General features: G+C 56.6%; 2 protein-coding genes across 3 annotated transcripts in view; both read left to right on the forward strand.

Moving 5' to 3' along the window:
• LOC125159708 (translation initiation factor IF-2-like) overlaps positions 1-22,831 on the forward strand; it is a 31,339-nt gene that overhangs the window by 386 nt on the left and 8,122 nt on the right. The window lies entirely within an intron of this gene.
• Positions 262-2,138, forward strand: LOC125159709 (early nodulin-like protein 2). Its single transcript, XM_047848272.1, has 2 exons — positions 262-949; positions 1,052-2,138. The coding sequence occupies exons 1-2, from the start codon at positions 728-730 to the stop codon at positions 1,532-1,534; spliced, it is 705 nt and encodes a 234-aa protein (XP_047704228.1). The 5' UTR covers positions 262-727; the 3' UTR covers positions 1,535-2,138.

The following is a 22,831-nucleotide window of genomic DNA, read 5'->3' on the forward strand; positions in this document are numbered from 1 at the left end:
GCTTCATCCCCGGCGCTCGGCGAGGCACGACCCTCGGCAAGCGACCCCGGGGACCGCGCCCCCCGCCTCACGTCCAGCCGCTGTCGGGGGCGGGGGGGTTGGGGGAGGGAGGAGGGGAAAGCTGACGACGGCGGGGGGGCGGGGCTATCGCGGGCAGGGGGGGCAGAGGGGGAGGGGAGTGGGCGCCCGGGGGGGCGGGGCGTAGCGGGCTGCCCCCGGGGGCGGGGCTGCCCCGCGGGCAGAGGGAAGGCGCTTCCGGCGGGGTCCGGCCTGCGGGCGCGGGTCGTGCTCTAGGGCTCCGGGCCCCGGGCCGCTTCCAGGCCTGACCGGGGCTCGAACGGACTGAAACTCTGCTCGAGCGTAGCTTCGGAGGCAGTTCTGGAAGCGCGGTCGAATCGTTTTAGGAAATTCGGACTCCTCTGTGGTTTAGCGGCTCGCCCCCTGGGCTGCGCGTGCCCGTCGTAACCTTGGGTTTCGTGTTACTGGTTGACGAGCGAGCTTCGGGCGCTCCCGGCACCCCCCCCCCCCCCCCCCCCGGTCACGATCACGGGGACGAGAGGGGTCGCCCCGCCGGGCGGGCCGGCCGCCGGGCGTTAGCGGGCAGTGCGAAGTCGGGGCTGCGGGCCTGGAGAGCCGCTTGACCAAGATCTCGTCTGTGCCCTCCGAGGGTTCGGAGCCTCCAGCCGGGGTTAGTCGTGAGGATACGGGCGGATGTGCCCCAAGACGGATGGATGTGCCCCCAGGACGGGCGGATGTGGCCCCAGGACCAGGTCGAATGTGCCCCCAGGACCTGGTCAGGTGTGCCCCAAGACCTGGTCAGATGTGCCCCCAGGACGGGCGGATGTGCCCCCAGGACCTGGTTGGATGTGCCCCCAGGACCAGGTCGAATGTGCCCCCAGGACCTGGTCAGGTGTGCCCCAAGACCTGGTCAGATGTGCCCCCAAGATGGGTGGATGTGTCCCAAGACCTGGTCGGATGTGCCCCCAGGACGGGCGGATGTGCCCCCAGAACCTGGTCAGATGTGCCCCAAGACGGGCGATGTGGCCCCAAGACCAGGTCGGATGTGCCCCCAGGACCTGGTCAGATGTGCCCCGAGACCTGGTCGGATGTGCCCCCAAGATGGGCGGATGTGGCCCCAAGACCTGGTCGGATGTGCCCCAAAATCTGGTCAGATGTACCCCAAGATGGGCGGCTGTCCCCCAAGACCTGGTCGGATGTGCCCCCAAGACGGGCGATGTGGCCCCAAGACCAGGTCGGATGTGCCCCCAGGACCTGGTCAGATGTGCCCCCAAGACGGACGGATGTGGCCCCAAGACCAGGTCGGATGTGCCCCCAGGACCTGGTCAGATGTGCCCCAAGATGGGTGATGTGGCCCCAAGACCTGGCCGGATGTGCCCCCAGGACGGGCGGATGTGGCCCCAAGACCAGGTCGGATGTGCCCCAGGACGGGCGTGCTGCCGGCATACTGCAGCAGGTTTACGCCAGGGAAGACCTCGCGAGGCCCCTGAGTTTCCAGCAGCAGAAGCGTGGTTAGCCTTGTGTTCTGAACGCACGGAAGAAGAGAGGTGTTGGAGACGTGGTTCCAGGAGGAGAAGGTTTTTAATTAGAGCCTTAAGTGACCCCAAGAAGGATATACCTTGTTAAAGAACGTTCTCTTGGCAAATCTGCTGCTTTAGAAGCAGACCCTTTTATGCAGCTGTGAGTCTCAGGGATTTGGGTTATATGTTTATTTTTTTTTAATTTTTATATCAGAGCGTGTGGGGGAGTTGGGCGGAGGGAGAGAGCGACACAGTCCCAAGCAGGCTCAATCCCTGAGGTCACAGCCTGGGCCAAAATCAAGAGTCCGACACTCAACTGAACCCCCCCGCCCGGCCCCCCCGCCACAGCCCTATGTTTTTATGTTTTAAACAAGCATATGAGTGACTGCTTGGTGACAGGGACTGGGCATACGACGGTGAGGAAAATAACACTCAGGAAGCTCACAGGGTGACGGAGAGACATGTAATAAAGTAGTAACAACAGGGCGCCTGGGGGGCTCAGTCGGTTAAGCATCCGACTTCAGCTTCGGTCACGATCTCATGGTTCGTGGGTTCGAGCCCCGCGTTGGGCTCTGTGCCGACAGCTTGGAGCCTGGAGCCTGCTTCGGATTCTGTGTCTCCCGCTCTCTCCGCCCCTCTCCCGCTCACACTGTCTCTCTCTCAAAAATAAGCATAAAAAAAAAAGTAGTGACCACACACATCAAAGCAGTTTTTAATTAAGTGTATTTAACGCAGGGACCCTAAAATGTCAGTATCATAATTAGCCCCATTATTTTGGTTTTCACCGTGCCGCAAAGCAGCACAAAGCCTCGTACCCAGAACAACCGATTTCGGATCTTCACAGGTCTGCAGCCTGGCCCGGGTTCTCCCCAGTGGTCCCCCGGGGGCTTGCATTCAGCCGGCATGTCAGCTGGGGCCTGCCCGTGTGCTCTGGGGGCTTTTCCCCCTCCGTGCGGTCTCTCCACGCGCTCGCTCAGAGGGGTGACCGGCTGCTTACGTGGCCGCTCAGGGTTCCCAGGAGTACAACCCATTTTGCAGGCAAGGAAACCCAAAGAGAAGCAGGTTGAGTCATTTGTCCAAGGCGGAGCTAAGATGTGAAACAAGTCTAGCTCCAAAGGCCAGACGGTACTCTTGTACCGTAACACGAATACAGACCCTGACAGACCTAATACGGGAGTGGTTCAGGGAGCCATGAGAGTAACAGGGACAACGGTGTTTGGCGCCAGGGTTCAGTGGGTGGGAAGGGATCAAGGAAAGGGCATTGAGCCTGAAAACCTGGTTTCTAAATGGTCTGGGGACTGAGAGCTTTCAGAGCTTAGGGGGTTGAGCAAAGGCCCTGTGGTGGTGGAAAGCCCTGCTTGTCAGAGAAACTAAACGGTGCCTGGTAAGGCCAAGAACAAGGGTTAGGGAAAGCGGAGGGAGTCCCTCAAGGCTTGGATGTGCCCTGTGAGGGTTTTTGGTTTGGTTTTTTAAATTTATTTATTTTGAGAGAGAGAGAGAGCGGGAGGGAGGGAGAGAGAAAGGAAAGAGCATGCTCATTTGCTTTTATGCGCGGGGGAAGGGCAGGGAGAGAGGCATAAAGAATTCCGGGCCGGTTCTTCTGACAGTGCTGAGCCCAACACCAGACTCCGTCTCAGGAACCATAAGATCATGACCTGAGCCGAAATCAAGAGTAAGACGCTTAACTCACTGCGCCACCCAGGGACCCCTGTTTTTGTTTTTAAGATTTTATTTTAGGGGCGCCTGGGTGGCGCAGTCGGTTAAGCGTCCGACTTCAGCCAGGTCACGATCTCACGGTCCGTGAGTTTGAGCCCCGCGTCAGGCTCTGGGCTGATGGCTCGGAGCCTGGAGCCTGTTTCCGATTCTGTGTCTCCCTCTCTCTCTGCCCCTCCCCCGTTCATGCTGTGTCTCTCTCTGTCCCAAAAATAAATAAAAAACGTTGAAAAAAAAAATTAAAAAAAAAATAAATAAAAAATAAAAAAAAAGATTTTATTTTACTTTGTTTTTTTAATCTTTATTCATTCCTGAGAGAAAGAGAGTGCAGGGTGGGGGGGGGGAGGCAGAGGGAGAGGGAGACAGAGAACCCAAAGCAGGCTCCCGGCTCTGAGCTGTCAGCACAGAGCCCAATGCGGGGCTCAAGTCACAAACCGTGAGATCATGGCCTGAGCCGAAGTCGGATGCTTAACCAACTGAGCCACCCAGGTACCCCTAAGATGTTATTTTTAAGTAACTTCTGTATTCAACATGGACCTTGAACTCAACAACCCTGAGATGAAGAATCCACTCTACTGGGGCACCTGGGTGGCTCAGTCAGTTAAGCACCAGACTTCGGCTCAGGTCATGACCTCATGGTTCATGGGTTCGAGCCCTGCATCGGCTGTGTGCTGACAGCTTGGAGCCTGCAGCCTGCTTCAGATTCTGTGTCTCCCTCTCTCTCCGCCCCTTCTTGGCTAGTCTGAGCCGGCCATGTGCCCCAAGTGTTTTCTGTTTTTGTTTTCTCATTTGTTATTTTAAAATAATTATACATCCACGGAAATTTGCAGAGTTAGTCCAGAGAGGTCCCTGGTACCTTTCTCCCTGCTTCCCCCAATGGTTATATTTTGTGTATCTATAACGTAATATCAAAACCAGAACATTGATGTCACATAGCGGTGTGTTGAAGTCTGTGCCGGATGATGCATAGACTGAAATACTCACCACCCCAGTCAACATACAGGGCAGCTACCCTCCAGTTACCCCTGGCAGACACCCCCCCCCCCCGCCCACTGCCACCCCTCACCCCTGGGTACCACAAATCTGCTGCCCATCTCTGTAATCCCCTGAGAATGCTCTGTAGATGCAACCATACAGCACCAACTTTTGGAGATCTGGTGATCCCACTCAGCACAATACTCCAGAGATGCCCTCAAATTCTCACACGGATCAGGAGTTCTTTCCTTTTTGTCTGAGTCGTGTTCCATGCTGTGCATGTAGCGGACAATCTCCCTATTTTAAAGCCCCTAATCTCAATCCCCTATATGCATGGTTTCCAAAGATGAAAGTGTGACCATCTTTGGGGCCCGTCCGTCCCATGCCGGGGACCAAGGAGGCGTGGAGGGCATGACCGAAACACTGGACGTACCACGCCTGCCCCACACTCCACGGGCCCAAACGTACCCACGCAGCTACATGCTGCTGCAGGCAGGCTGGGAGAGTTGTCTTTTCTCTAGGGGTCACTTGCGCAGTCATAAGTGACGCTCCCCTACTTGGAGGAGAAGGGACATCGGGGGACAGCTAGCAAACCTTGCCAGCAGAACCTGTCCACACCTTACCCCGTGGGTGGTTGAGAGGGCCCTGGCCTGTGAGTGTTTTACGTGGTGCCTGGCACCCCACACCTAGGGTCCTGGTGAGCACAGAAGGGTGAATTTCAAGGAGGCAGGTGCTGTGGGGTGGACAGAAGACCTAAGTATTTGGGTCATGCTCCTGGGGCACGTCGCCTGTGTCTCCGTTGACCCGTTGTGAGTAGGGGAGGCCGCATTATCTCCCCTAACATCCACTGCCTTTCCCTGTAGTCACAGTGGTAGGAGAGGGGGGCTTTGTCTGTTCCCCACCCAGCCTGGGGCAGAAGCGGGGACCTTCCTTCCAGTGTCTGTGGTGCATGGAGCCTCGGCTGGGGTCCAGAAGAAATGATGACCGAGTGACAGAGTAAGCAGGTGATTCAGCGGGCAGATGCCTCCCCGCGGGGCTGCCCCGTGGACCGGGCCAGGAAGCCCTCCGTAGACCAGAGCAGAGTCTCTGTTACTCAGGACGCTTACCCCCATGGCGTGGAAAATCGGGGGAAGGCGGGTGCTGTGATTCTGGGGCACTGAGAATGAACCCCGAAGACAAGGGCACCCGCACGTCCTACGTCTCTCTTGCTGACACCTCAGGTGGCACCAGCACATCTCCAGCTCTTCTCCTGCCTGCCTCCTGTGGGCCATTCCCGGCCCCATCTCTCACCTGCGCTGTGTGTTTGATGGTGTGGCAGGCAGAATGCTAAGATGGTCCCCAGTGGCTCACGACCTCGTGGAATCCCCTGTCCTTGAGTGCGAGTGGAACCTGCGGTGTGACGGGTGTCGTGTCTAGGACAGTGTGACATATGGCGAAGGTGAAAGGGTTTTCCGGATGGAATGAAGATTCCTGCTCAGGTGACCTTCCGTTCATCCAAAAGGAAATTATTCTGGGTGGGCCTGAGCTAATCAGGGGAGCCCTTTAGGAGAGGGACTGGGGTCCTCATGAGGTCCCAGACTCTCCTCTGGCCTTGGGGAAGCAGGCCGTCACCAGGGATGCGGCTGCCAGCAAGGGAATTCTGTCATCAGCCTTGTGAGCCCGGAAGGGGACCCTGCCTCAGAGGCCGCACAGGCCCAGCCCGCGCCAGGTTCGCCACCGTGGCCATCGGAGCAGGATGCCGGGCCACGTGTTCCCTCACTCTGGACCCACAGAGACGTTCGGAAGAGCGTTGCTTTCAGCCTCTCAGTTCGCGATAACTTGCTACGTGGTGGTAGGAGACAAGAACGTGCGTGGCGTTCCTCTGTCCGCTGCGGTGGGGTCCCGCGTCCCCTGACTTGCCTTCCTCCTGGTCCCCCCGCCACCTTGCCCCCCAGAGGCCCGGCTCAAGTTCCAGCTCCTTCGTGAGACCCTCCCTGCGGACCCACGGCCGGTCTGCGCCTAAAGCGCGGCGGCCCCTGCCGCAGTCTCCGTGGGTCCTGTGCCCGGGGCACGTGGCGACCGGCGCTTCCTGCCCCACTTAGCGCGGAGACGGCCGCGGCACGTGTGCTGGCGGATGAAAGGCGAGCCAGGCATGGCGACCGCGCGTGTGTCCCCTCGCCCCTTTCCGTCCGCCCCAGGAGCCCGTTCTCCTCTTGCGGCTGGCCGCCCCCTCGGCCGGGCCCGAGAGCGAGGAGGACGGCGGTGCGGCCGAGCCCCGCCGACTGTAGTGGGGGACTGGCGTGGGAGCCCCTTCGGCTGCCGGAGCAGAGCATTGTAACCCAGTGTCTTGAAGCCAGAGACGCTTACGGTCTCGTGCTCCCGGAGAAGTCTGAGATCTCGGTGTCAGCGGGATGGGTTCCTTCTGGGGCTCTGAGGCAGCATCTGTCCCACATCTGCCTCCCAGCTTCTGGGGGCCCCGGCGGTCCTTGGTTTGTGGACGCGTCCCTCCTCTCTCTGCCTGTGTCTTCGCACGGGCTCCTTCCCTGCTGTGTGTCCCTGCTCCTTATAAGGGCACCAGTCATTGGATGTAGGGCCCACCCCGATCCATTACAATCTCAACTTCACCGTTGGCAAAGACCGAACTTCCGTCACATTCTGAGGCTCCTGGTGGATGTGAAAATGGAGGGAAGACCGTTTAACCCAGGCCTTGTAGTGCATGGGAGCAAATGAACCTTCGTTGTTCACGGACGCTGAGCTGCAGGGGGTTTGTTACGGCGGCCATTACGGGGCATAGCGTCGCTGATTGTCACCGTAACATACATATATTGTCATCTACATACTTGTCTTCCCCAGACACTGACCTCCCGCCAATGGGAGATGGCGTGTCATTCACGACTGTATTGTACAGGATGGGGAAAAATTAGTTTTACCAGCGGGCACCGGAACATGTTTTAGACACACGAGGGGGCTTGTTTAGGGAAATACCTTAATTGGTCCTGGGGAACGGTCGGGAGGCCCTTAGGATGTGAGGCGAACGGGCTCACGGAGAAGCCACTGAGGTCCTCAGCGTGAGGGAATGGCCGCTGTTCTGGAGGAGAGGGCGAGGGGCCGTGAGGGCAGGGGCCCCGCCAGAGGTCTCGGGACACGGACATGGCTGGGAAACAAAGGCAGAGCAGACGGTCGCCATGGCAACTGCCAACATCCCTTTCGGGGGCCCCTGTGCCTTATACCAGCAGTTGGCCAGACCCTCCCTGAACTGGTCCTGCTCCCCTCAAGCCGAGGGCAAGCCTGCCAGCCAGCCGCCGTCGGCGTGCGGCCAGGTCCGTCGGAGAGGTGAATGTTGACGCGTGCCAGGAGCCGGAGGAGACCCAAGCTACGGTTTAGACCAACAAAACCCTAACGTGCCTTCGCACTCCTCGGAGAACCAAGGCCCATAGACTTGACCCGGCCGCACGTTGCGCTGACGCAGGCCGGTCGGTGGGTGCAGGGCAGTCCTGGGGGAGGGGGTGGATGGGACTCCGTCACGTTCCTGAGCTTTGTCTGCTTACCTCGGGCCTGCGTTACTTTTGTTTTTTTGAAAAAGGTGACCAAAAAAGTAAAAATATATATATATATATATATATTAACATTTACTTATTTGGAGGGAGAGAGAGAGAGAGAGAGAGAGAGAGAGAGAGAGAGTGAACCAGCCAGGGAGGGGCAGGGGGGCCGGGAGAATCCCAAACAGTTTCCATGCTGTCAGCACAGAGCCCAACTCGGCTCTACTCCATGAACCTGAGATCATGACCTGAGCCAAAATCAAGAGTCAGATGCTTGACCAACTGAGCCACCCAGGCGCCCCAAAAACCAAAATGCCAGTAAAACCTTGGTTTGCAGTCATGATTCGTTCCAGGGACATGCTTATCGTCAAAAGCACTTGCATATCAAAGCGAATTTCTTTTTTTTTTTTTATGAAATTTATTGACAAATTGGTTTCCAACAAAGCGAATTTCAAGAACTATTGGCTCCGTTGTGATCATGTGACGTTCAAGGTCACGTATTACTCGTATTGCAAGACATCGCTCGTTTATGAAGTTTGTTAGAAACGTTCCCTTGTCACGCGGAACGTTTGCAGAGCAAGTTACTCGCAATCCAAGGTTCTGCTGTATTTGAAGATCATCTGCATCGTGCTAGCCCTTCCCTGCTCTGGACCGGCTCCCGCTGGCCCCGGTGGGGCGTGTAGCCCTGCTAACTAACCGTGTGTGCCACACCTCGTTGACCTCCCTTCCCAGCACGCTGCCCCACCGTCAGCTCCTGGGGCCCAGGCTCCCGACTTGGCCTTCAGGGCTTATCGGTGGCTTTGCTGACGGGCAGGAAGAAGGTGTATCCCCTCTTCAGCACTGCCATTGGGGCCTCCTTGGGCATCGTGCGGGGTTGAGCAGCGTCCCTACCCCCCACCCGCTCGATGTCGGGACCACCCCAGTCGCGTCAACCACAGATGTCCTCAGACATTACCCGGTGTTCCCTGGAGGCAGGATCACTCTGGATGAGGCCTGTGGCCATAGACTAATTGCATTCCTGCCATCATTCCTAGAGGTCGCCTCAAATTGTCCAGCCTGCTCCCTCGGTGTCCTCAGGACAAGCCTGGCCCCTGCACCCAGTGCGGGCTCACTGCCTGGCGCGTGAAAAAGCCAACGAAAAGACAGCCCTTCAGACAGCCTTCTTCTCGAGAACTTCCGCCTGTTCATCAGGCTTCTCTTTGGCGCAGGCCACCGCGGGAGGAGAGGAGAGCCCCATCTTTCTCTCTCCGCCGTCTCCTGGCATTTGGAAGCGATTTTGGTGAACAGAGCTTAGTTGATCTCTCCCCCCCAAACATGGCTTTCTGAGAACCAAAACCTGTCCGCCTCAGGACCCTGCTGTTTACGTGCATTACGTGCATTTAGCACGTATGAGGTTAGTTCTCACAGGGGTCGTGACATGGTGTCATCCACAGGGACTGTCCTTTGGGATGTGCACGGGATTAGCACATGGAGAGGAAATACTAACGGGACAGGTTGAGGCCCTCGGCCTGGGTTTCTGCACAGGATGTAGATCATAGCCATATTACTTTTCTAGGACCGTGGTGACAAAACACCTCAAGCAGAGATTGAGCATCTCCCAGTCAGGGAAGCCAAAAACCCAGACGGAAGGTGTGGCAGGGCCATGCTCCTCCTGGAGGCCCCTAGGGAGGAACCTTCCTGCCTCTTCCAGCCGCTCAGTGGCTCCGGTGTCCCCTGGTGTCTCTTGGCTTATAGGTGCTGTCTTTTCTCTGTGTCCGTGTCCACGTTCCCTTCATCTCACAAGCACACCGCTCAGTGGATTTAGGTCTCTCACCCACTGTGACCTCATCTTAACTAATTTCATCTTGGGATGCCTGCATGGCTCAGTCGGTTGAGCTCTTGGTTTCGGCCCCGACTCTTGGTTTCTGCTCGGGTCATAGCCTTGTGGTTCATGGGTTTGAGCCCCGAATCAGACTCTGCGCTGACACTGTGGGGCCTGCTTGGGATTCTCTCTCTGCCTCTCTCTCTCTCTCAAAACAAATAAATAAGGGGTGCCTGGGTGGCTCAGTCGTTTGAGCGTCCGACTTCGGCTCAGGTCATGATCTCGCGGTCTGTGAGGTCGAGCCCCGCGTCGGGCTCTCTGCTGACAGCTCGGGGACTGGAGCCTGCTTCGGATTCTGTGTCTCCCTCTCTCTCGGCCCCTCCCCCGCTCATGCTCTGTCTCTCTCTCTGTCGAAAATAAACACTAATTTTTTTTTTCAAAATAAATAAACATTAAACATTTTTTAAAAGAAAACTAATTACATCTGCAAAGACCTTCTTTCCAAATAAGGCCCCATTCGTGGGTTCCTGAGGGTGAGGACTTCAACGTGACTTTTGGGAGACACGTTCAACCCATAAAAACATCACAGTTACCAAGTTCCTCACCATTCCTCTTTTGGTCAGCGTTGCCAGGTAAAACAGGGGATTGAATCGCTAGGTACACGTTACATGCAAATTATACATAGTACACGTGAGATGCGGTATTGACATACAGCTACTGATTTAGTCTGAGTCGTCTTTATTGCATGCTAAAAAAATACTTGTTACATGTGTAAGTTTCATAGGTAACTGGGTGTTCTGTATTTTTATTTGGTAAATCTGCCAACCCTATTTATTACTTGGACTTGTGTAGACTTTTCTCCAAAGGGGCAAATGGAGCTTCTAGGAACATTACGTGGATTTGACTATTTCCGCGAGAACCTTTGGTGGCGTCAGTTGTTTTGGCTCATTTAACAGGGAGCTTTCAGCAGGTGCGCGTGTGTCACACAAGCCTCCAGAAACTGAGGAAAATTGGTTATGAGATAGATACGGATACATGTGTGTCTGTGTTTGTATATATGTATGTGTATATATTTTTTTTATTTTAGAGGGAGAGAGTGTGTGCACAGGAGTGGGGGAGAGGGGCAGAGGTGGAGAGAGAGAGAGAGAGAGAGAGAGAGAGAGAATCTCAAGCAGGCTTCATGCTCAGTGCCAAGCATGACACAGGGCTTGATCCCACGATCCTGGGATCATGAGTGACCTCAGCCGAAATCAGGAGTCAGGCGTTCGACCAACTGAGCCACCCAGGCGCCCCTGAGATACATGTGTATATATGTTTTATTTTATTTATTTTCTTTATTTTGCCGGGGGAGGGATTTATTCTGCACACACGTAAGGAATAGTAAACATACACATTTGTAAACACTAAAACATTCTTTATGAATGTTACTATATTCCTACACTGAATTTGCACCAAGAAATTTAATTTATCTCAATTTCTCACTTATTCCAGGTCCTCCCTTTCATCAAGTCTTTTTTTTTTTTTAATTTACATCCAAATTAGTTAGCATATAGTGCAACAATTATTTCAAGAGTAGATTCCTTGGTGCCCCTCCCCCATTTAGCCCACGCCCCCCCCCCCCCACAGCCCCTCCGGGAACCCTCAGTTTGTTCTCCATATTTAAGAGTCTCTTCTGTTTTGTCCCCCTCCCTGTTTTTATGTTATTTTTGTTTCCCTTCCCCTATGTTCATCTGTTTTTCTCTCAAAGTCCTCATATGAGTGAATTTGTGATTTTTGTCTTTCTCTGACTGACAAATTTCACTTAGCATAATCCCCTCCAGTTCCATCCACGTAGTTGCAAATGGCAAGATTTCATTCTTTTTGATTGCCGAGTAATACTCCATTGTGTGTGTGTGTGTGTGTGTGTGTGTGTGTGTACACCACATCTTCTTGATCCATTCATCCATCGGTGGACATTCGGGCTCTTTCCATACTTTGGCTCTTGTCGATAGTGCTGCTATAAACATGGGGGTGCGTGTGTCCTTTTGTAACAGCACACCTTTATCTCTTGGATAAATGCCTAGTAGTGCAATCGCTGGGTCGTAGGGTAGTTCTATTTTTAATTTTTTGAGGAACCTCCATACTGTTTTCCAGAGTGGCTGCACCAGCTTGCATTCCCATATATGTATACTTTAATGTTCATTTTTGAGAGAGAGAGAGCATGAGTGGGCAAGGGGCAGAGAGAGAGAGAGGGAGACACAGAATCTGAAGCAGGCTTCAGGCTCTGAGCTCTGAGCCGGGTGCCCCCGCTGCCCGTTTTTTTTTTTTTTTTTTTAATCAAACACTTAAAACTAACTTTATTGCAATTTGAACAAATGTTAAGTGGGTTTATGCTGATAAAATTCACATATAATACAACTTACCCACTTCAAGCGTTCAATTCAGTGGTATTATTCGCTATGTTGTGTAACCACTACCTCTGTCTAGTTCTAGAACATTCCATCCCCCCCAAAAGAGTCCCTGTCTCCATTAGCATCCATCAGCACCCCTTCCCCAGCCCCCAGCACCCACAGGCCCCCTTCCTGTCTGTGGATGAGTCTGTTCCGGACATTTCGCTCACCTGGAATCGCACACCCCGTGGCCCCTCGCGTCTGGTCCCCTCCCTGAGTGTGTCCAGGGGCCATCTGCAGGACGTGTATTAGCGCTCCGTTGCTTTCCGTGGCTGAGCAGTGGTCTCGGGGGTGGTGTGGTCAACCAACTCGGCCGCCAGAAGATGCCCGCGTCCTAATTCCTGGAGCCTGTGAAATGTGGAACAGAAGGGGAATAGTTGAGATCGATTAAGGATTTGGCTGGGACCTGTGCTTTTGGCCCAGTGAGAATGACAGGGGACCTCTGACCTCTAGAACTGAGAGAATGGATTTATGTTTTCACCGCCCAGCGTGCGTGTGGTTAACTTGTTTCGGCGGCTGTTAGGAGGTTGCAAAGGTGGGCCCTGACCCGACATGGCTGGCGCCCTTATGAGGGGAGGACGTTGGGACGCACGGGAGGCCCCGTGAGGACGCGGGCAGAAGATGGCTGTCTACCCGCCAAGGGGAGAGGCCTCGGGAGAGACCGTCGAGGCCGCTTTGAGGCAAACAGGCTTGAGCCACGGGACGCACAAAGGGCCGCCGGACCACCCGGCTGAATCCTGACAGGCCCTTCCGGGGGCTCGCCCCGAAAATCCGTAGGTCCTCACCGACCAGTGGGCTACCTGCAGCCAGGCAGCTACCACAAAGGGGAGAGGTGGGTGCGGTGCCACCCCTCCTTTCCTTCCCGCTTAAAAATCGCCCGCACCCGCCGCCTCTCCTCTGCTGCCCTGCCCTCTCCCAGTTCGCTTCCGTTCTGTCTCCTCCGTTCTGCCCCAGGGGACCCTTTCACCGCCTGCGCCCCCCAGCTAGCACATCTGGGGGCCCCCGTCCGATCAAGAGACACCCTTGACAACACAGCAACCCTTGACACCCTAGACAACGCAGAAACCGGCCCCGCCAACACCTCGGTCTCAGACTCCTGGTCTCCAGAGCTGGGAGAGAATGAACACCTAAGACCCCATCTGTGGTATTTTCTTGCGGCTGGCCGGGCAGACCGATAGAGTCGCGGCCTCGGGTGACCGACACCGGCGCGCTTGTGTGCCCCGGCCACCGCAGCGACCCCCGCGCCGGGAGCCGGGCCTGGGATCTACCCTCCGCTGGCCCTGGCTGCTGGCTGAGCTCAGGCGTGGGGGCAGAGGCGCAGCTGCTGTGGAAAATAGTATGGCAGCTCCTCAAAAAGCTAAAAATAGGATGACCACATGACCCAGCAGCCCCACTCCGGGCATCTACCCAGAAACGCGGAAGCGCTGAAATACCGACGAGACATCTGCGCACCCATGTCCACAGCAGCACTATCTACGGGAGACAAGAGTCGAAATCAACCCAGGTGTCCGTCGACAAAGGAAAGGTGAACAAGATGTGTCCGTCCGCACACTGCAATGTGACCCAGCCTCGGGGAGGAAGGACGTCCTGCCACCTGCCACCACGCGGAGGGACCCGGAGGCCACTGTGCGCAGTGACAGGAGCCAGACACAGAAGGACACGTCCTGCGTGACCCCACTCACGGGGTCCCCAGAGGAGTCCCGTCCGCAGAGCCAGAGAATAGATGGCGGGAGCCGGGGCCGGGGCAGGGGCGGAGAGTCCGTGCTTCATGGGGGCAGGGTCAGTCTGGGGAGATGGAAAGTTCTGGGGACGGGTGGTGGGGGCCAGAGGACACTGAGTGTGCCTGGTGCCGCTGAGCTGTGCACTTAGACATGGTTAGGATGTGGATGTGTGTGCATTGTACGACATTAAGAAACAATTTTAAGTCCGTGCCTCGAGTCCAGCATTTCCCATGCCATCTGGGATGTTTCCTGGCGTGTCCAGCGGTGGGGTCAGAGGGTGACAGACACCCTGTCAGGAACGCGACCCCTCTGCCGCCCCCTTCAGTTGTTCTCCAGTGGCTTCATCCTCCACACCACGGCGACACCTGCGTTCCCAGACCGGGATGGGGGGAGTCTCTTCAACAAAGAGTCAAGGATTAGGCCCCGTTGAGTTCCCATCCTGTCTGCCTTTGATTTTTTTAAAAAAGCCTTTCATTTCAACTATTAGGCATTTCAGGGCACGCTGCACAGTGTCATCTGCATTTCAAACAAGCGCCTCTGGGGAGATTTGTTTCCTTCCTCCTTTCTGTTTCCTCCTTCTTCCCCCAGACGTGTAATCTACGGCTGCTTTTATTTGTTTTCTTCAAGGTCCTCCATCGTATTGTCTCACATTGTTCCCAGACGGTCACACAGCCACCAGCCCCCACTCCCCACCGCTTCCAGTCCCCGCCCGCGCCCATACGAGTGCTCCCCCTGGTACCCGGTACCCAGATTTCTCAGGGTCACCCCACCCTGTTTCATTTCCACCCGAGACACCGAGTGGAAATAAGGAATTTGCCTTTTGTTTTAACTGAAGTAGAGCTGACACCCGACGTGACATTAGTCTCAGGTGCACAGCTTAGTGATTTGCAGGTTACGCTGCGCTCACCACTCTTGCAACATCATTGTCTAGAGTCGCGGGGCTGTGCCTGTCATCCCCCTAAGGGGACTCTGCCTTCCTCAATCCCGAAGAACCTTGGCTCTCACTGATGCCTGGCAGATTGGTGAAGGAACCCCGAAAGCACTGACCGCGCATCGAAGCCGGGTTTGCACCCCCCCCCCCCCCCCCGCCGCCGCCGAAGGCTGCACCGGGCTAGGAACCAAGTCCGGGTGCAGGTTTGTCCCCTGCTTTTGCAACTGTCTGCACCCGATTGCACCGACGGTGCGCCCTTCTCCCCAGGCAGGCGCGCTTTCAGAGCCGGCCGACTCCAAGGGGCCGTGTGTGTTTCTACCCTGATCCTCACCCAGGGGCAGGTTTTTAAAATTGCGGTCAAATACGTTTGACATAAAATTGCCATTTTAACCATTTTTCGGAGCACGCCTCAGTGGCCTTGAGCATACTGTCGTGCAGCCACCCCCACCCTCCATCTCCTCAAGTTTCCGTCTCCCCAGACTGAGACTCTGTCCCCATGGGACAGCGAAACACACTACCCCCTCCCCAGGGGCAGGATTGAGACTTGGGCTCTATTTCTTCCTTGCTGCTGCCCTCTGCACGGGACACTTCCATCACGGATCTGGGCAGGAAATTAAACACGCAAGCGTCTGTTTTAGTTGACTTGTATTTCATATTTGCCACAGCCTGTGGGTCAGCTTATGAGGCAAACTGTAGTGTGTTTAGGCTTTTTAATTCTTTTAATAGAGACCAGATGAACTCACTTACAGTCTTCCGAAAATGAAGTGAAACACATGGTCAGGAAGCATCGGTCTCCTTAGCATCCAAAATTTCATTCTCTGAATGTGAAACTGATCAATAAAATGTTTTAAAAACCGTAACTCCAGGGGCGCCTGGCTGGCTCATTCGGAGGAGCACGTGACTCTTGGTCTCAGGGTCGTGAGTTTGAGCCCCACGTTGGGTGTGGAGATTACTAAAAAAATAAGCTAAAAATAAATAAAAACTCCACAGAATGTTGTGTTTCTGCAAACCCACGTCAAGGCCAGAGTCCCCTACACGGGAGACAGACTCCCTGTGTCCTTGCTAGAAAGAAGGAGGGTGTTAATATTCCACTGGAGAACCAAAGGTTCCGGAAGCATCAGGAAAACGCTGTTTGTTCTGAAATGCAGACTCGATGGAACCCAGTCCTCCGGGCGAAAGGAGGCAACAGCTGAGAGGGGCTGTGGCTTGCAGTGAAGCCCCCCTGTGCTCGCGGCACCCCGGAGCCGGTGGGTCCCACAGCTGCCACACCCCGTGCTCTTTTTGGGGGGCCCGGAAGTGCAAAGCATCAGGGAAGGGCGGCGTTCAGGGAGCCCGTCTGTCAGGACGCAGTCTCGGTACCTGGGGGACAGGCAGCAGGCACGAGGCCTGTGCGGGGCCACGGCAGGACTGTGCCTTCTGGGATCAGGGTCTGTGCCGGCTCCTTAAACGGTGCAGTTGCAGGTTGGAGGTAGTGAGCTGAAAGGAAGCTTCTAAGTGCCGTCCCCTCCTCCCAAAGCAGGTGGTCCCCACGCAGAGACGCACAGGGAAGACAGGCCTGGGCCCTGAGGGACCCCGACACGGTGCTTGACTTGACAGCACAGAGGCAGGGGGTCAAATGTGCACAGCGCAGGGGCTCCAGCTGTGACCTCCGAGCTCACAGGTTGGAGTCCGAGACTTCGGAACAGAACTTTATTTAGGAATAGGGCCACGCGGATGTAATTAGTTCAGGTGACGTCACCCTGGAGCTTGGACGGTCCCCAATCCAATGATAGTGATTTTATAAAAGGGAAATGTGGGTGCGGACACACACAGGACACTCCGTCAGTGGGGCAGGGTCTCCCCCCTCGGCAGTGCTGCCATCAGGGCATCTGGGCATCGCCGGCTCCCCCCCCCCACCAAGTGGTCTTGATGACCACAGCCGCCCCAGACGCCACCTGCTGTCCCTGGGGCGGGACTGCCCAGTGAGCACCGCTGCCGTGGGCGGGTCTCCACTAAAGGGTCTCAGCTGATGTCCTGTCTTTTTTCAGCTAAAAAAACCCATACAGTGTATTCTAAAATGGTCCTAGAGAAAAGCCACCAGCTATTAAAAGTATTTACCTCTGAAATTCCAGACAGGGCATACATTTCAAAGTATATATACGAATGACCAGAACGTTTGAGTATTTTTTAAGGACACAGAGATGTTACTTTTTGTTTTCAGGCTCTGGGATCTGAGGTTTTCCTTTGTTTTTTCAGAGTATGATTCCTTTTATTTGAAGTTGAAAACCAGGGCAAAGTAGACATTTCAGTGAGGATTACAGACACAGGCAGTATCCTTCAATTTTTAAAGGTCATAAATATGAGTAAAACGCAAAACTCCAACACTGAATAACTCTAGGAAACCAAAGCGCCTCGGTTATCAGCACGGGGAAGTATGCGAGAAGCGTGGGGTGCGTCCTGGCCTCGGTCCAGGAGGGCAACTTGCGTGCCCCCAGAAGTTCGCGGAACCACCCACGGAAACGGGGGTGGGCCAGGGGGTCCTGCCCGAAACGGCCACCCCGGTCTAACCGTGGGAACACGAGCCGAGCCCCGGCAGAGCGGCGTCCTGCAAAACGCCACCGCCCAGGGCGCCGAAACGAGTCTGAGAAGCGGTCTCAGCCCAGAGGGGCCAACAGAGATGTGACACCTGATGTCACGTGGGGTCCCGGGGTGGAGAGGGCCTGGGACAGAGAAGGACATGACAGGAAACAGGAAGTCTGGATAGAGTGTGGACTTGAGTCAGGAATGGAGTAGCGACATCGATTCGCTACTTGTGACAAACGTACCACGCCGAGGCCAGGTGTCAGGAGTACGGGAAACGGGCGGTGGGGACCACGAGAGCTCTCCGCGCCGTCTTCGCGGTTTTACTGTCCGCGGGACAGCTCTCCAAAACTCAGCATTCACCCCAGAGCAGCAAGAGAAGTGGACGTGGCCTTGAGAAACGGTTTGAGACACGTGAGGACAGGGACCCGAGGGAAGACCTGGGGGAAACGAACGGGGAGGCCAGGGCCACCCCTGCAGGGGAGGCGGGGATCGACCTCAGAGCAACCCCAAGGGAGGCCCGGGGTCTCGGAGCTGCGCGCGGTTCTCCGCCTGGGGAGCCCGAGGCCAGTGCGTGGCTTTCCCCCCCCGCACAACCGAAGGGCTGGGCGGCCTTTTCCCTGTCACGAGGTGTCCGCTGGTGGATCACCGCCTCCCAGGGTTGGTCTCGCAGAACGTTCTTCGGTCAGCTCCTATGGAGAAGGGCCTTCTGCCTGCACTGCAGAGAGCCCTGACGAGACCCGGCGAGAGGCGGGGGCGTGGGGGAGGGGGTGGGGGGCTCTGCGCAGCGGCGTCCTCGGGGCCACACTCCCTGACGCACCGGAGCACCGGTCCCAGCCGCCTCCGTGCGCTGCCGCCCCCCCAGCCGTTTAGTGGTTTGCTTGCTGAGAGTCTGAACGTGGACGAGGAGCAGGTCTTACCTCTACAAGTAGTTTATTACGTTTTTCATTTGTTTAAGGGTTACATATTTTTGAGAGAGAGAGAGACAGGATGTGAGTGGGTTAGGGGCAGAGAGAGAGGGAGACACAGGATCCGAAGCGGGCTCCAGGCTCCGAGCCGTCAGCACAGAGCCCGACGCGGGGCTCGAACCCACAAGCTGTGAGCTCATGACCTGAGCTGAAGTCGGACGCTCAACCGACTGAGCCACCCAGGCGCCCCTCCACCCAGGCCCCCTACGAGTAACTTATTATTCATAAAAATAGATACCTGTGTTGGTTACCTGGGGCAGCTGTAACGAAGCACCACTGACCAGGCGGCCCAAATGGCGGTCATTTATTCTGTCCCGGCTCTGGAGCCACAAGTCCAAGATGAAGGTGTCACAGGGCTGTTCCTGCTGACGGAGAATCTGCCTCAGGCTCTCCCAGCATCACCGGGGGGATCACTGCAATCTTGGCGTCCCTTGGCCTGTAGAAGCATCACCCCATCTCGGCCCCATCTTCGCGGGGCTTCTCCCTGCTAGCGAGTCCCAACGTCCCCTTTTTCGAAGGACGCCAGTCATTGCTTTAGGGCCCACCCTACTCCAGCGTGACCTCACCCCAACTAACTATACCTGCAACAACCCTATTCCCAAATAAGGTCCCCTTCTGAGGTCTGAGGGTCAGGACTTCGACATACGGATCTGGGGGGAGGACACAGCACAACCCATAACAAGACCCAGACTCTAAGGACACAAATACATACACAGTTCATACCAACGCAGGCTGCCGTGTCCCCAAGCGTTCTCTTCCCTTCTCCCGGGGCGCATGGCTGGAGGCCCCGCTTTCCTCACAGCTCTGTGTGCCCACGTGATTTCTCACGCGTGGGATGTGGGCATCTCAGGATCTCCACGCCGCTTGCTGGATGCCCTGCCCACTCCTTCCCGTTGGCCGGACAAGGGTTCCGGTGCCCATCCTCGCATCCCGGGTCTAGATGACCGGCCCTCGCCTTCCACTGTGCGGTTTGAGGGCGCCTGCCGGGAGCTTGGCCCTCCTTCCGGGTGCCTCTGCCCTGGCTTTGTGTGCAGCGGTGACAGATTCTCACCCCTCAGAAGCCTGCTTCTGTCTCCAGCCGGCCGGCAGCGAGGCGAGAGCAGCCTAGCGACCGGTAGCCCCCGAAGAGCCCGAAACGCACACACGGGACCAAGAGAGGGGAGAGTGCTGAGCCCAGGGGTCCTCAATCACCGGCCCTAACCCTGTGCTCACAGCTTCCTCCTTAAACGGCCGCTCGGCACCTCCGCAGCGGCTGCCTGGTCCCCCCACTCGGGCACACGTGGATGTAGCTTTTCTATCAGCAGGTTTTCCAGAGCCTGGGAGCCTACGTGGCCTGGGTCCAGGAGTGGCTTTGCTGCCGATCTGTTCTCACGATGCTCGTCTGTGGTGTCTGGGACCGAGCCAGGCCCCCACCTCTGAGGCAACCCAGGCCTCTGTGTGGGCCCCTGGAGGAGGCCTAGGGCCGGAGGGGTTCTCTGTATCTGCCCCCGGCCACTCCAAGCCTTCCCCGGACCCTCCTGGCCACCGGCTCTTTCAAACCTGTGTATACAGCTTGTCTTGGGCACGTGAGATCTGTGCTGAGAGCCCAGAGGGAAAGAGAATGCTCCCATTTCACTGAGTGGGCTTAGAACACAGTCCCAGAGACGCCCCCATCCTGGTGTCAGGGCCTGGGACGTGCCGCCTCACAGGGCAGAAGGACTTTGCAGGTGGGAGCAAGTCAAGGCCCCGAAGTGGGGGTGAGGTGACCCTGGGTGCCCGGGGGGCCCGGCGTCCTCATGAGGTCCTCACGAAGAGGGAGGCAGAGAGATGGGCAGACCCCGACCCCGAGCCGCTGGCCACGAGGATGAGGAGCCACCGGCCCAGGACGCGGCGCCTCCGGGAGCCGGGAAAGGGAGGAGACGGGGCTCCCTGGGGTCCCGAGGGAATCCAGCCCTGCCCACGCCTGGGTGTTGGGACTAATGGCTCCGGGACCGTCAGAGAATCAATGTCTATGATTTTAAGCCACCGAGTTTATGATGGCTTGTGTGGAAAACTGAAAAGGCTTCTCTGCTAGGGAACCACACAGATGAGGAGTCCAGAGACACCAGGCTTAGGAATCACCCCTGAGCTCACTCCCCGTCAGAGGACCCCATGCTTCGATGGCAGCCTGTTCTAAACAGCCAAGAGACAAAACCTGCCTGTAGAAAGCCCATTCTGCTGGTAGCCGAGTCGGGGGACCAGGGAGCCACCGTGGAAGTGGCAGGCGGCTTTCAAGGAAGAAGCCGTGAGCGTGGGCCTGGGGTGGGTGCCCGGAGTCGCCGGGCGGCTCCCGTAGTGCCCGCCCCCTCTCGCACTGATGTGAAACCGATCGTGCTTTTTTTTGTCCAGTGGTTTCCAGTTGTTTTTACCGTCTTAGCAGCTCACATTCCTTGGGAGTAGACCAGGAACTGAGACCCTGACCTACTTCCCAGGGACAGGGAGCGGGGCCCTGGTTTCACAGAGGGGCAGAGACGGACACGTGCGTGCTGCTCCCCAGTCTGGAAACGCGTCTGCAGGATTTTGCGGGAAAAGGCTGATGAACCGTGTTCCGGAGAGCCCCGTCAGGCCGAGAAACAAGGGACCGTTCCAGAAAGATTATCGGAAGATCGGTAAGGAAGGAATTACAGGTGGCTGATGAGCTCGGGAGGCCCGACATCTTTACGCTCTCTGGCAAATTAAAAACAAAAACCACATTGTCAGGCATCTGCTGCGTGGCTGGTAGCTGCCCCAAGAGACCGGCCGCGGGACCGGGCCGGGTGCCGAGGGACACCGGGACTGTAACGAACGCCCCCGAATCGCACACCGGACGGTGGTTCAAATGGCAATTCTGTGTTACGTGCGTTCTACCACCGTGTTGAAACAATTAACGGTACGGTATTTCAAAAATCATTGGATTGTACATTCTAACCGGGCGACCTGTACAGAATGTGAATTATATCTCCATAAAGATGTTTCTGAGAAAACAGTGCTGTGATACGGTCTTAATTTTTTTAAGTGGATGTTTTACTTTTAAAACGCGCGTATGCAAACCGACGTACGCACGCGTTCCGTATGTACGTGTGTGTGTGATTCAGTGGGTGTATTCTCTTCTCTGAGTTTCGTTCTCTAAGAAACCTCCATCATTCAAGAATTTTGTAATTCGAAAAATTCTTCACGGACGCTTGATTTGTGTGGTATGTTGATCTTCCTCCCAAACCCACGACCCGGCCCGACCGTGAGAGCAGCACCGGACAAACCTCAGTAGGGGGCATCCCGTGAAATCACTGACCGGCTCTCCTCCAAGCCGTCCTCAGCGTAAAAACAAGGTCTCAGCCGGAGGGGCCTGTGGAGACGTCGTGGGGGATCCCAACAGGTCCTGGGGCAGAGAGGGGCCGCAGGGAGACTGAGGGCCTCTGAGCAGTAACACAGCAGCCCGGCCGGCCGTCAGCGGTGGCAGAGAAGCCGAACCCTCGAGGGGCCTGGGTGTGACCAGGGGCTCTGTGCCGTCCCCACAGCTTTTCTGTGAGTCCGAGACTGTCCCAAAGATTAAAGCCTAGTAATAAGAGCAATGATGATGAAAGATCAGAAAACGCTTTCAAAGCACAGCATTCCTCGGCCCGGGAAGCAGTGAGCCCTGTGGGTCCCTGGGGGCGCCTGGGGGGCGCTTTGGGACACGCTGGGTCTCAGAGCTGAGGGCTTATACTGCACAGCCAGTCCCCTGGAACCAGAAACCACCTGCCTCTCGCTGCCCTCCACCTTCGCAGCGACCAGAGGCCGCCAGCCTGAACGTTGGGGTGGTGGCTCCAGGCCTGTACTGAGACGTGGAGGGGAGGGGTGTCCCTCGGTGCCACGGGTAGCGGTGACACATCCCAGGCCCCGGGCAGCACACGGACATCCGTCTCCCTCGTCACCCACTGTGGCTTTGAGACTATTGACGTTTTCACCTCCAGGCAAATGATGTGTTTCACTCAGCATTTGATTCGAGAAGCAGGTTTCTCTGCTGCCTTTTGCGTACCTGGGTCAGCCCTGGGTGGGCCAGGAGCCTGGTTCTTCCCGGCCGTGCGCAGAAGTTTCGTCAGCACGGGATGAGCCGTGTGTCCAGACCTGTGCCCGCCATGGCAGCTGGGTGGCTCCCGCCGCAGCCGGCGGCCAGACTTCCACAGGCCAGGGCCTTCAGGAGCCGTGTCCCCCCCACCCCCTCGCAGGTGCACAGAGAACGGGGCTGGCCAAGGCTCACGCCCTCGGCTTTTCAGATAAACTCCGGGAGAGCAGAAGTGACACCCCCCCAACAGGAACGGCCCCCAGTCTCCACAGCTGAGACCGGGCCCTGGGGTGGGGGTGGGGCTGCTTGTGGCACAGACGCGTGCTGGGAGAGTCCCAAAGGTGAGCAGGGGCCCCGCTCTAGGAGAGTGGCAGCCACCAGCCCCGTCCAGATGGGCGGCTGGGGGTAGAGTAAGAATCCAGGACGACCAGCAGAACGTTTGAGATAAAAACAGATAACTTTTAGCGTAAGTATGTGCCGTGTGGTATTTGGGACCTCCTTACGCAAAGTGATTTCGCTGATGTGAGATGTCGCGACAGGCCAGTCCACACGAGCAGAAAGTGGGTTCTTGGGCACCAAGGGCTGGGGAGGGGGAGTGACTGCTAATGCGGCTGGGCTCTCCTTTTGGGGTGATGGAAT

This window comes from Prionailurus viverrinus, unplaced genomic scaffold, assembly GCF_022837055.1.
Source record: "Prionailurus viverrinus isolate Anna unplaced genomic scaffold, UM_Priviv_1.0 scaffold_60, whole genome shotgun sequence".
NCBI lineage: Eukaryota > Metazoa > Chordata > Mammalia > Carnivora > Felidae > Prionailurus > Prionailurus viverrinus.

Bases quoted from the DNA above. Each gene is read 5' to 3' on its own strand.
- LOC125159709 (XM_047848272.1), top strand. From the start codon at position 728: ATGGATGTGCCCCCAGGACGGGCGGATGTGGCCCCAGGACCAGGTCGA. The intron at 950-1,051 runs GTGGATGTGTCC...TGTGGCCCCAAG, and splicing joins CAGATGTGCCCCCAAGATGG to ACCAGGTCGGATGTGCCCCC.